Source organism: Watersipora subatra, chromosome 5 (genome assembly GCF_963576615.1).
Source record: "Watersipora subatra chromosome 5, tzWatSuba1.1, whole genome shotgun sequence".
NCBI lineage: Eukaryota > Metazoa > Bryozoa > Gymnolaemata > Cheilostomatida > Watersiporidae > Watersipora > Watersipora subatra.
Genome location: NC_088712.1, coordinates 28,835,151 through 28,850,126, shown reverse-complemented (window position 1 = coordinate 28,850,126; position 14,976 = coordinate 28,835,151). Strand labels below are relative to the sequence as shown.

General features: G+C 36.1%; 1 protein-coding gene across 3 annotated transcripts in view; it reads right to left on the bottom strand.

The window, feature by feature from the left end:
* LOC137396753 (alpha-actinin, sarcomeric-like) overlaps positions 1-10,863 on the bottom strand; it is a 31,406-nt gene extending 20,543 nt beyond the window's left edge. For all 3 annotated transcript variants that reach the window (XM_068083061.1, XM_068083062.1, XM_068083063.1), the window contains exons 1-3: positions 10,691-10,863; positions 3,548-3,652; positions 560-689 (exon numbers count right to left, since the gene is read on the bottom strand). In XM_068083061.1, the coding sequence (XP_067939162.1) occupies positions 560-689; positions 3,548-3,652; positions 10,691-10,786 (331 nt within the window). In that variant the 5' untranslated portion in view covers positions 10,787-10,863. The remainder of the gene's footprint in view (positions 1-559; positions 690-3,547; positions 3,653-10,690) is intronic.
* Positions 10,864-14,976: the final 4,113 nt, after the last annotated feature.

Below are 14,976 nucleotides of genomic sequence, written 5' to 3'. Positions count from 1 at the left end.
TGCAATCATTTTCCTATCATCCAACTGTGGCTTTGGACAGCCAGACACGACTCTTATTATAGTTAAAATTATTGAACAGGCGCAATTGAATCCAATCGTTTAACAACTTATTGGAACCGTTTAGACCAACTTTGATGATACCGGTATTCCTGAAATATTAACTGGATCTGTATAACCAGACTGACAGAGCAATTTTGAAATGCAGACACCTAAACAACACTCCCAAATACCGTGCGTACAAAGAATCGATAGATTGCAAAGAGATCATTGTCAAGATTAGTCCGTTTATATGAACCATCTCTTAAACATTGAATTGTGTAAAAAAGGTATGTAAAGAATACAGGTCCCCATAAGGTAAGGTATGCAACTGGAATACTTAACTAGCCTCTAGGCCTACAGAATAAATTTGAATTGTAAAGTGCAAATAGGTCACGCTTGGTGCTTTCGACAACACACTGCTTAGGAGCATGGCGGTTGCAGACTCGGTTATTTGACATGCAAGTAGAAACGAATGACAAGATGGGAAGCTGTAGAGGTAAACCAGTGTTAGTTGAACTACCTTCGGCTCCAATGCAGACGAGACGAACTCCTTTGCTCTCAATGAACTCGAGGGCTTTGTTCACATTGGCTATCTTATGCACCCTCATTTTTCCTCTCTCGGGTCGAGGAAGAACCTCCCCAGATATCACCTACGTAACATAAGAATACTCCCATTGAGTACACATCAACAGCATCCTATCCAGCAGCATGCCATATCAGACGAAATATTTTCTAAAATGTTCCACAATGCTGCATTTGAATTTATAATGAAATTTTTATGAATGAATGCATGCCAGTTCAATTTGTGATCCCAATTGAAAGGCAGGTAATTTGGTCAAAAAATGGGGAGTGAGAATAATGGCTCTACATTCACTTTGTTGACATGGATTTGGAATTGTGCCCACATGGAGTTACCGTTTAATGAGTATTTCAATGAACATTCGCACGTTGCGGATTAACGCGGGTGTTTTGATACAAAAGATAAGGAATTTCATGCCAGAGGTTATAGCGGCGCAATCCTGTATCTTACCAGTACACTTTCAAAGTAGCGATGACTGAAGTGTGGAAAATGTTTAAAATGGAATAGCTTGTGTGGCATTCTCTTGTGTATCATTCACAAGTGTTATTTCCGTCGTTCACAAGCGTTGAGCATTCGATTTGCGAATAACAAAACTCGCTTTTCGGTTTTGAAGTTTGCATCTTGCAGATGATATAAACTTGAGGATTAACCTCCCCATGGAAACAAGGAGTAATTTACAATAAAAACACTTGAAGAATAGTGGTCTACACATTTAATTTGACAGTAACAATAGCTCTGGCAAGAAAATCTTTCATTTCCAGTAGTTTCTAATAATTTAATAGTGGCTATTGAAGCGTGGACCTATGTGACATGAATATTCCGATCTAAGGCGTTTTCGTAATGGCTGCGATTAACTGTTCGTTTTTTAGCTTTTAAGAGCTTGTAATTACATTTTCACATATTTTGCACCTACAACACAGCAGTGTAAGACATGGTGAATCTATAGATACCAAATAACTGTAATGCGAATTTTGTTGCAAGTCAACGTTTAAACTTAACAGGGCTATAATAGTAACGGCATGGATATGATACGACTATCACAAAAGGATGAGCATAGGAGATAATCTTTGTATGTAAAAAATAAAACGTTCAAGCTTTCGACGTTGGAGCGAGAAACTTGTCGATATAGACGACCGCTTGAATCTGCTGTATACACAATGAACATTACAAATAAAATAATCATGTGGCCTAGTTGCACAGAGGGAAAGAGCTAATAAGGAGACCATAAAGAACCAGCTCCTGTATGGATGATCCTATAGAATTTGGAGCCTGACACTTGAGAAGTTATAGAAATTCCTGGATTGTTAACTTTAGTGACGAATTAGACAGCTAATAATGGAGTGGCTAGTAATGGAGTGGCTAGTAATGGAGTGGCTAGTAATGGAGTGGCTAGTAATGGAGTGGCTAGTAATGGAGTGGCTAGTAATGGAGTGGCTAGTAATGGAGTGGCTAGTAATGCAATGGCTAGTAATGCAGTGGCTAGTAATGCAATGGCTAGTAATGCAGTGGCTAGTAATGCAGTGGCTAGTAATGCAGTGGCTAGTAATGCAGTGACTAGTAATGGAGTGACTAGTAATGGAGTGGCTAGTAATGGAGTGGCTAGTAATGGAGTGGCTAGTAATGGAGTGGCTAGTAATGGAGTGGCTAGTAATGGAGCGGCTAGTAATGCAGTGGCTAGTAATGCAGTGGCTAGTAATGCAGTGACTAGTAATGCAGTGGTTAGTAATGCAATGGCTAGTAATAGAGTCTATCTTATAAACTACTATTGAATCATTTTATTCCTTCCATGACAACTTTCAACTCATTGCCATGCTGGCCTAATCCTGACTATAAGAACTATTTTCATTATAAAACCTAGTAAATTTTCATATTTTGCATCAATGAAAATCGTATTTCTGCAAAGTAGAGTTTTACTTATCAATGAGTCAAGGGAAATACCAAGAATATCGATAGAAAGCTATAGACCGATACTTTGGTGAGCAGCAAGAGTTATTGTTATGTGAAACTCGATCTAAACCACCCGGCATGACAATGGCTAACATCAGCATCTAACACGCAGTGTTTATACTATCTACAAGGCCAACCAAATAAAATATTGACATTTACATTTGAAAATTTACATAACTTTTTGTAAAATTTGCTATTCTTGGAAGTCATTTGTTTAAAGCATACTAATACATGTTTTGCTTTCATGAATAAGGATTTCGAACAGAAAATATTTAGATAACCTAGTTCAAAGAATGAGTGGTTTTAATATAACTACATGGCGCCAGAGCTGTTTCCATTTCTGGTTTCTATCCAATTTTATGACTTGAAAATGGTAATAAAAACTGATATTTGATCAAAATTATTCAAGAATATTATTCACACCTCACTCTGTAATGTTATCCGCTACTTTTAATGCAATAAAAAGTGCGCTGTCAGCTAACAGCTTTCATAAATTTAGAATTTAAAGGCTAACGCATACCCGATAACCTGTCACTCATGGAAATGCCACTGACAGCACTTCATTCCTTTTTATTATGTCGCCTATTGCCGGAATTAGCAAAAAATTATTTAAATTGCTCAAATTTAGCCACTAGTCAATAATACTACAGACAGCTTTCACGGCAGCGAATTTTTTTCTGTTAATCAATAGGAGACATGAGGCACTCGTTGATGCTAGTACTAATATATGCTGACTAAAAGAATAGGTAGCAACTATGACCGCTATAAACATAGTAGTAACCATACAGGAGAGAAGAACATTCAGATTCAGCGGGATTCAATACTTTTATTGCCTTTAAAACATGTTAATCTTTTCTCACTCCTCTAGCTGCTCTAATCATGATATGATACCCATAAATGCTTGCATCTCAACTTTACTTTAGGCAAGAGCGCCCGACTCCTTCGGGGCACCTTCAGTTTAATCACCATGTCTATGATTACCTCTAGTAACAGCATTAGCTTCAGGCCGTTTCTGAAGTCCTCATCGATATTCTCAATGCTTGTACCAGCTTTCCTCAGGTGAGAATTGCACCATGCGGTAAAGGTCTGCAAAGGAAATCGACAGACTGGTTAACACTGCACACTTTAACAAACAGACTGGTTAACACTGCACACTTTAACAAACAGACTGGTTAACACTGCACACTTTAACAAACAGACTGGTTAACACTGCACACTTTAACAAACAGACTGGTTAACACTGCACACTTTAACAAACAGACTGGTTAACACTGCACACTTTAACAAACAGACTGGTTAACACTGCACACTTTAACAAACAGACTGGTTAACACTGCACACTTTAACAAACAGACTGGTTAACAGTGCATGCTTTAACAAACAGACTGGTTAACACTGCACACTTTAACAAACAGACTGGTTAACACTGCACACTTTAACAAACAGACTGGTTAACACTGCACACTTTAACAAACAGACTGGTTAACACTGCACACTTTAACAAACAGACTGGTTAACACTGCACACTTTAACAAACAGACTGGTTAACAGTGCAAACTTTAACCAACCTTTAACAAACAGCCAATGCTTTCTAAGCAACCAGATGGTGGGTGAACACTCACCCTATTATTGTATTATTGATGTATATATATAATATATATCAATATATATATATATATATATTGTATGTATATATATACACCATAAAACCTGTATTTGAACGCTTTATGAAACCTTTATTTGAAAGCTTCCTCTATTTGAGCGCCATTACGGTAGAAAGGTTGAAAAATAGACCGTCACCCTTTATTTGAACGCCGCTTCTATTTGACTGATACTATTTGACATTCTTAATCTTTACCAACCCATAATAGCAAGTTATCAATGGAGGTGTCCACAAAACCAGACTATTACTGACTCAATTACATTAATAACAATTAGTTCGTTGTTTCTGTTTGTATCGAAGTCTATTTTCCAACTCCAAATATAGTTTTTTTGTTAGAAACTAATTGCAACACCATAAAAATAATTAGTAAATGTATCTAGCTAATAGTAGTTCCTTTTTTATAGTGGTCTTGATACTTCGATGTATGTAGGAAAATGTTTGCCTTTACATTGGAAAATGTAAAGGTCATTTCTAGGCTAACATTTCGAGGCTATTCTGATTACAGGCGGTTTATCTTTATTTCCGCTAGAAGTTTCTATTAAAAATGGCGTCGCGTAAAGTTTTGCTTTGCTAAAAAATTGTTGGACACTAATATTGACTAGCTCAACTGTGCAGAAGAAGAGTTGAGGTCAGAAGACATTGTAGAAGGTATTGAACAGCCAGAAGATATGAAATGGTCCCAAACAGAAACAACAATTAAAACACAACTGGCCGAGCAAACGATGCCAATATTTTTGTTTTAAAAATGTCAATTTTTGTTTCTGAATGCATTATAAATGTGGTTTTTTCATACCACTTGTTCTTGAATAATTATTTGTAGCATTTCATAGATTATTGTTACATAATTTATTAATTTGCAGATTTATTGCATATCATTTGATAGTGTGAATGTGGTAATCTGAACTCAGCTTACAATGGATCGACGCTTGTAACTCGCTTTACTATTGCACATGAAAAGCCATTATGGCTGGGAACTGTGAGGGAAGGACTGCCACTCTAAGGGAAGGGTTGGGAAATAGTGCGCCATGGCGTTCAAAAGTTTTGTGGGGTGTGTGTGGGTGCATGTGGTCCTATTTTATTTGTGTACCTCTCTTCTGATAGGTACAAAAATCAAATCATCACGCCGCCGTGGATATCTGGTACTTGAGAATTGCATCATATCAGTGATGTCTGAAGGAGTTAAACCATTCAGTATTTGAATCCAACAATGTTAGTAAGATAAGTTAACATATCTGGCAGTTAATTTATCTGGCTGATCAACCTGTATCTGCAGTTGCCCCCATCCCTTTTTTGTACGACCAGGACTATTGCTATGGTAAACCATGAAAGCATAATGTGTACCTCCTACTTGAGCATATATTCAGGCTATCAGACCTTTCTGTTCATAGCATTGCGAGTTTACGTTGATGTAATTTTAAAACGCACCATCTCAACAATCCTATGTTTCATTGGTTACTATACTGGTAGGCATAGAACCAAAATCTACCTGCGTAACCGCACGCACAAGCCAACCATGACAACAGAATCTAAGGGCATATAACGCCTCTTCTATCAGGCCCGCTCAAGCTTGAACGAATGCCTTATTAGGAGAATGTTAGTCCGCACGTAAGGACTTATCAATGTAAAGCCGAGATGTCAACATTGTTCTCTGCTTGCTCACGCATGTCTACAATGCATGTCAAGAATGCATTGTACATTACTATCAACCTGCATCAGCTTTCAACAGTTCAGTAGTTCAGCGCATCCCTGAGATGCAGTACCCATCATTTATCACAGTACTTTGAGCCAACTTATAATTATTATTCCATCTCACTCTTTGGAAGCCTTTCATAAAGTTCTTTGTTGTAGCTGATGGACCAATTCAGTAGATATTTCAGATTGACCCGATGAGAGCGGAAACTGGATACAGAATAAAGCTAAGGTTTAATGTGAGGAAACTGCAATGGCTTTTATTTCCTACTGTATGACATGATTGTGGTTATATAGATAGCGGTCAAGTATTTATCGGGCCATCTACACTATCCGGTCCCCTTCACACAAAGAACTGATTCTCTTGGACTTAGCACGATCTGAATTTTGCAGCTGCTTCTTCCTTGCAAGTATACCCTAATCCTGTCCAAGTCACAAGTGCTAATCATTAAGTATTCGTAGATGGCCAGTTCAGCCGGCGACTAATTTAGACAGCGGATAGTTCCGACAGCGACTAGTTCCGACAGCGACCAGTTCAGACAGTGACTAGTTCAGACAGAGACTAGTTCAGACAGCGACTAGTTTAGTCACAGCGACTAGTTTAGTCAGTGTATCCAACAATAATAATTATAGCCAGTCCCTAAAGATCAAACAATAGCAGATACATGTCGATAGTCTCAAAAGGATGGTTTTATAGTATAACTTTGTCATATGATCTTGAAGCTGGCAAATGCTCTGTTAGTTGCTTTCACATTTCGGCAGGTCTACAGGCCAGGTTTACAGACCTAGTCACAAGTTCATGTTCAGGGAGCCTTTCACAGAGGCAACATCAAAAGGAAGAAGGTTACCTGCTGGTGTTGCCAGCATGTAGACTACACCATCATATACACCAGTGACAAAGAGGCATTTACGACAAACAGATACTTGGCTGTCCTCGTCGACAGGCTGAATAGGCAAGACTGATGTTAGATACACTCATCTAGATAAGGCAGGTATGCAGTATCTCATGCTAGCATGCCTATAAACTACCTGTGCACAGGATAAGCGTAAGAGGAATTCTGCAAGGCTGCCGAAAGCCACACATATCATATAGCCTGATAGTCAGCTAATATACTGACAGGCTCCAAGCCTACAGTAATTGTTGCAATCGCATTATGCTAGCCAACTTCAGCTGTGGCTGTCAAAAGGCTACAACTACAACACAAAAATATTGTGAGCTCCTGTAGCCATTGTACCTGTCCTGCGAGGCAATAGCTAATTTCAGGATCAATTTTACAAATGATACTGCTGAGGTTTCAAGAAGAAATGCATGTGTTATTGCAGGTCGAGTTTGACAAGTATTTATTGAGTAGTAGAGCAGATAGTCATGTTCATTTTGCAATTTGTTAGAAGCCATTACTTATATGAATGATTGTTATCTTGGTTCTATTAGTATGGATTTCACTCAAGCAACATAATTCCATAAATATGTTCACATTCATTAAAAATATGACATTCTGACTCAAAATATGACAATTATTCATATTTAACCTTGTCAAAAGTTGCAATCCACCTGCCAAGAACTGTCATGGTTATAGGAAGTGGGAGTGAACCATGATTGCCTACATGCTCACAGGACAAGGTATTTTGAGAGTTGCCACAATCGACTTGTTGCAACATTCTGTTGTAGTTGATTTTAGGTAAACCTAATTGAATAAAGTTAGTTATTCCAATTGTAATGCAAGGTTTTACATTTGAGGAATCGCGATATAGTAAGTCTAATGCTTCACTGACGGTAACAATGCATTCAACTCCTATCGGCCAAAAAGGCATATTTAAAGTGTTGTTACATGCGATCCATCTGAAACTTCAGATAGTGAAACTCTTCGTGACACAAGAAAAGGTTGTGGAGTTTTAAGGCGAATGTCTTCCATATAAATGAGATTTTTAAGCTAACCAATCTTTTGTATTGAACAGTGACAACAAATCATGCCTAATTCCTATGTCCATTTGGCTAAAAATTCTCTGAAGTCAAGAAGCAAATAACTGGGATACATTTGTGCAAAATAAACACGTTCAGACTTTTTCAAGGAAACTATTTTTTACAATTGAATGATTAAAAATGTGACGAGGCGCAGGACAGTTTACTGAAAGCAATTCATATCTTGTAATGGCATTTTTCGAAACACCAATTTCGGCCATACCGGCTGCAGCCAGAATGGAGTGTCATTTAAACAATTAGTAAAAGGTTTATATTGAATTTTAACTGCAATTTAGATTACTATTAAAGGTAACAAGACTTTTTATGTTGCAGTCACTTTTATAAATCACTATAGATAGAATGCTTGTCAACCAGATCACTTGTGTCATTCCTGACTTTCACAAGTATAAATAATAACCTTACAGGATTTATAAATATGTTAGGAAGCTACAAAAACTTCAAGGAGATTGAAACGTTAAATTGAAAACTATTGTAAATCTTCGAAAACTGTAAACTACCAGAATTTAATCTGTGCTGTTACAGAAGGCTCGACTGAATATTTAGCAACTAAGGGATAAATTATAGAATAATCCATAAAGCAATTTTAAGTCACTCTTTTTCCTTAGTAATTCATAGGGCTGTATTATAATTAGCCTAGTCAGATATCTCAGAATCATTTTTCCCTCGGCATTCATGAGATATCTGAAGGAGGGGATCCAGGAGAGTTCATAAATTAAGATTTTTCTGACCAATAAGCCTTTTATTTGTTCTTCTGAATGAGTTTGTTGTTAGGCAGCCTTATAAAAGGGAACATTTAGAGACTGAGTTGATGATCAATATATATAATAGTGTGCAGTCAAACTGGTTGAGTTGGCTCACAAAGAGTTCACCTTCGCATTACTGTTCAGCTCATTCTTTCTACTGCATCTCTACCACAACAGAATTAGATCAACATTATTTTCATAACAATTAGCATCTGCCTATAGCCAGCTGTAGTTATCCATCCATTTAAATACACCTGTCAAAAATCAAGCCTCCACTCAACTCCGACAGATATTTCCTAAGTATTTACATATTGTATACGATTCCCATTTAAGCAACACTAAGACAAAGATGAAATGTCCCGCACACATGCCTGCAAGTTTCAGTCAAGGTCAAAAGTTTTGTTCTGCAATGTATTTTACATTAATGGTGGTGAAACTATCTAATTGACAAGATTTATCTTCAGAAACAGTTTGCGTGAATAGTTCATCCAGTAGTACAGTAGGTTTTGAGATCATGTCATATACGGTTGCAGTGCATCTGCAATATATGGCTAGCTTACTGTACATCAACTGCTAATAGCAATAGCTGGTTGTAAGTGATAAAAACCTGCTAATTTAAGACTAGCCCAAGGGTCCATGATTACTTTTGCGTATTAAGTTTGTCTGCTATTGTAACCGTGTCACTGATTTAGAAGTCTACAGGTTTGGGCTTGCACAGATGTTCCAAATAGTAAAACCTTCTGCAATATTAATAATACTGGAGAAAAGATGTTTTGTGACAATCAAGGTATTGTTTTGACTTGCTGACGCCCAACATTAAATTCTTGATAGTAGAGCAGGCAGCAGCACAGAGATTTTGTCGAATGTTTACTGATTGCACTGCTTTCTGGCTTGATTTTTGATGTCTCTGGAAAAATCAATATGCTCTTGCCGTACAATAGGATTAGGCAGTCCGGACCCATTAAAATTTGTACAGTGTAAACATCGCTGTAGGCTTACACAGGTTTTTGGTTGTACATAGTGGCGTAGCAACCATATCTATCCATGCAGCAGCAGCACCTCTTATCAAAACAACATTACAATTATTCATGCAAATCATCAATGCAAAAAAGTATTTATACTTAGCACAGTGTAAATACGGCGAGTCTTGCAATGATCGCTTATTAGATGCGAGAGTGCATGAGAATGGAGTCAATGAAAATTTACTAGCTGCAGCTTGCTATGGCTGAGTGAGCAATCTCCAGACCTGCTGCTGTGTGTCAAACTTCCTTGTTAGGTAATCGAAACGCTATACAAAATCATTGGCTGCCTCTTAATTATACTAAGTTACAGTTTACCTGATAAAATGGTTCTTAACAAATGGTTTTATAGACCATTCCTAATAGATATGACTATAATTAATACTTTATTTTTAATAGATTGAACCTTCACTCGAGCACTACACCAAGATCTGATCGGAGTTAACATCAATATTATAATTGTTGCCGTATATGTAAATAAATTATTAGGAAAACAACAGCAAGGACACTACAGTGAACTAAATGCGTGTACCTTACAAAAATATAGCCTGCTGCATTTGCTAAAAGATTGGAGGACTGCTTTGTATCATTCGTAGAGTTTATTACTGCACTACATACTTCATGGCCCTTCATATCATCGAAATATAGACTTGTCATCCATATTGTTAAATCTGAATTTAAGAGATTGGAGAGTCATATATTCAATGTTTTTTTTATAATAACAAATCAGCGTAAGAAAAATTAGAATATATTACTCATTTAAAATTGCACTGATGATCGACGGAGCTAAAAAGTGTATCACCACATGGTTTCATGCATACGAAACAATGCGGTCCTGTAATACCAGATTTAATTTAAACAATGAAATAACTGCTATATGCTTAAACACATGCTCATATGGCACCATTACTGTCTACATAAGCAAATAATGAATTTCACTAATTGTGTGATGCCAAATGTGTAGCAAGCGTAGCACTTCCGGGAAGAAAAGGTCATTCATACATAATTTATGAAAGTCAAGTCACCTACTTTTCTTTGCTGTTTTTCCCACTCTGGATCCAGCAAACCCTCTCGCTCCCACTCATTTTCTTGCGCCATGTACTCATCTTGATAGAGGTCAGCCATGGTGGCCTTTCTCGAAAAATGTAGCCGTCTTTGCCCAGAATACGTGGACTACTAGTCAGCCACAGCCGCTCTACCGGTTTAAGATTTGTTAGAAACTCATCACGTGACAATAGCTTCCCCGCCGCAGCGAAGAGGGCGAGGCCCTGTGTTGTGCATACAACTCCTCATTTAACAAATTGAAACCCCACTCCAATAATATAGATTTAGCAAAGTTGTAATATATTTGAAAAAAAGAGTAAAAATAAAAAACAATTAAAAGCTTATTTTCATGTGTATAGTTTTAATTTGAATTTCATTAAATTTTTAAAATCAGTCAAACTAATGCATACTCAATTACATGTACATATCAATTTTTATATTGTTTAAAAAGTCTGTGTGTTATTTCACATTACCTGTCAGCTTTTTGCAACGTTTACCAGCTTTTTGCGGTGAAACGGCTTTTTAACAACATGTTATTTGAAAGTTGGTTTTTATTTAAACCTATGTGATTCTTCCATGTTTTTGTAAAACCATGTTATTTTATTACAAAATGTTGAAGTCTAAGAATTTACCGATCGTAAGATGGAATATAACTATATTATTTAGACTGCTTACATTAGAGGTTTTAAAGTGATTTAGACATATTTTTTATTATACACAAAACCTGTTCACTTCAGCTCTCTACTTTTATGTTTAAAAAAAAACTTTGATTGTTGAATAGGGTCATAACTAATTAAAACCCTGTAAAAGCTGATCTTTTGTCACATTAGGTACAATTTACTGTGCGTTTTCCAACTTTCTAGCTTTGCTGAAAACCGTGTATTAATAGTTGGCAAGCAAATATTTTAAAGTGTCCTGACCGATATAAACAAGTGCTAAATATATTTCATAAGCAACAGAAAGATGAACAGGCCACAGAACTAGTCTTTCAAACAAAGCCATGTTTGCCGTGCAGAAAAGACGTTTATGCCATTCGCTATGTAATTAAGCCTTAAGTTCTTATAGTTCTATGCACATAGAACTATAAGAACTAAATAATAACAAATGGAATTTTAGGAGTTGTATCCCCAATACAAGGGCTTTGAATTCTTGTTAAGTGTAGTTTCATTTAATGTACGAAGTTTTCTATACTGATTGTTTGTGTTTTAATCAGTTCATTGCAAATCTAGACAAAGTCTTTTCAACATGAAGAGCTGGAGATAATTAGGGGTACTCCGTACTATATACTGAAATCATGTCTGATTTGTCTTAATCACACATGACACCATCTAAAATATTTTTTATAACCACGCAGTGTCTTGACAAGCTTAAACTCTACATAGATTATGACAAACTGTAAAATATTTTCAAATGCTTTTAATTTTAGATTTACTTGAAACATTTTTATTGCTAAAAGCTTAAAAAATTGAGTGAAATTATGTAAATTAGGTAAGTCAGAGATATTTAGAAGCTGCTGGCAAATAGTAATACTGATAACTTCGTACTAACTTTTGATGTTTTTAACTCTAAAGTTATTCAATAATCTTCACAGAGCCCTCATTACCGTCAGAGTTAAACTCTAAACCTATAATATACTTTCCATGCTGTACATAATAAGTACATATAAACTTACAGCCTACCACTCCTCCACTGTCTAGTCGGTGAAACATGGCGGGTTAACCCACGTGTACACATGGATTACCCTCTTTCCTCAATATTTGAATTTTTTAGTTACTTTCATAGTCAACTAACGATGTCTGTTATCTAAACTATTAGCCATGTTTCCAACCTGTTTCATAAACAATCAGCTACTGCCCAGTTAGTAAATTTATTTCAGTGAACAAATCCAAGATATGTCCCATACAACATTATATTGCTAGCTATGAATCACAAAATCAAAAATGTTTTCCATCCAAGCAGACAGCTTGGTACATTGTAGTTTTTACTGTAGCTTAAAGTTGCACAAGCAAATGTGCATGACAAACAATTTAACACAAAATCTCAAGTTTATTCATTCATAATAATCCGAGTAGACAACTCTCGTTTTACTGCAATTTGCAAAACACGTGATTGCTTGTCCAACTCAATATTGTATAACTATTTGATTAGTTTAAAAGTTTAATAAACAGGTTGTTCTGCTGTTTAACAATTTTTTAGTTCATAAGTTGAGAGGCCAAAGCATAGGGCTATTGTAACTAAAAAATTCCACTACAAATTAAATTTTACTTAGCTAAGGCACCAATAGGTATTGTCCACGATTTGCTGCTATACCAGCTGTATTTTATAAACTTGCGTGCTTCCTGCTTCAACAATTTTAGTTTCTGATGAACTTTTATTTGCATTTGTTTTTACTTAACAATCATAAGTATACATGTACAGACCATCATATCATTTTGTATATTTGCATTTGTCTTTACTTAACAATCATACATGTAAGTATACATGTACAGATCATCATATCATTTTGTGTATCTGATTTTGTCTTTACTTAACAATCATAAGTATACGTGTACAGATCATCATATCATTTTGTATATTTGCATTTGTCTTTACCTAACAATCATAAGGATACGTGTACAGATCATCATATCATTTTGTGTATTTGCACTTGTCTTCACTTAACAATCATAAGGATACATGTACAGATCATCATATCATTTTGTATATTTGCATTTGTTTTTACTTAACAATCATAAGTATACATGTACGGATCATCATATCATTTTGTATATTTGCATTTGTCTTTACTTAACAATCATAAGGATACATGTACAGATCATCATATCATTTCTTATATTTGCATTTGTCTTTACTTAACAATCATACGTATACGTGTACAGATCATTATATCATTTCGTATATTTGCATTTGCCTTTACTTAACAATCATAAGTATACGTGTACAGATCATCATATCATTTCTTATATTTGCATTTGTCTTTACTTAACAATCATAAGTATACGTGTACAGATCATTATATCATTTCGTATATTTGCATTTGTCTTTACTTAACAATCATAAGTATACGTGTACAGATCATTATATCATTTTGTATATTTGCATTTGTCTTTACTTAACAATCATAAAGATACGTGTACAGATCATCATATCATTTTGTATATTTGCATTTGTCTTTACTTAACAATCATAGGTATACGTGTACAGATCATCATATCATTTTGTGTATTTGCATTTGTCTTTACTTAACAATCATAAGTATACGTGTACAGATCATCATATCATTTTGTTCTCCAATGTTAGCTACTTTTGAGTGATTGCTGGTGTTTCTTCTCCTCCAAATTTGTTTAACTCCTTATTGCTAGCTTACCATACCGGAGACGACGGAAACATTCTGCACTTCTTGCACCTGTGTGATTTACCAGTGAAGCGCCAACCAAAGAAAACACAGGATATAAACTCTAGTAATCCAATCTAATGCGAATGAGATGATCAACAAGTTTGCAGAGGAAACAAAACAAAGATTGTCAAAGCGAGACAAGTGCTTAAATGAGAATGAAAAAGAACAAACTAGAACCCAGGGTTGTAACAGTCATTACTAGTGACAACTGATAGCAAGTGTCAACTCACACCAAGTGACAACTTTTAGCTAATGATGACACATACAGTTGGTAGTGACAACTCACAGCTGGTGGCAACATGTAGCTAGTGACAACTCACAGCTGGTGGCAACATGTAGCTAGTGACAACTCACAGCTGGTAGCAACATGTAGCTAGTGACAACTCACAGCCGGTGAAATATTCCCAACTAGTGACATTCCATAGGTAGTGACACTCATAGCTAGTAACAACTTATAGATAGTGACAAATAAAAACACTCAGCAAAGACCCCAACAGCGACCAGCACGGAGATAAATACAGGTGCGACAGGACTGCTGACAAAACACCATCTGAAGTTGCAAAGAACTGAAATGACCGGATAAGAAATCCAACTAGGCGTAATTCAATTCATTGAAAAAGAAAACCTATGATTGTTTTGGAGGTTGATTGGAAGTAGGATTATCAGGTTGGTTCTGATTGGAGGATTATGTGGGTCGAAGTTCAGCTTAAATGGTATTTTCGCCAGGCCATCAGAACTCTCTCATGCTATATTTATATCTTTGGAGGCCGGACACCATAGACTATTGCTATGCTTGTGCATACAACAGCTGCTCCTGTGGCACATCAAGCGTCACATCAAGAAAACACAAATTTTTAAATATTTTTAGCGATAT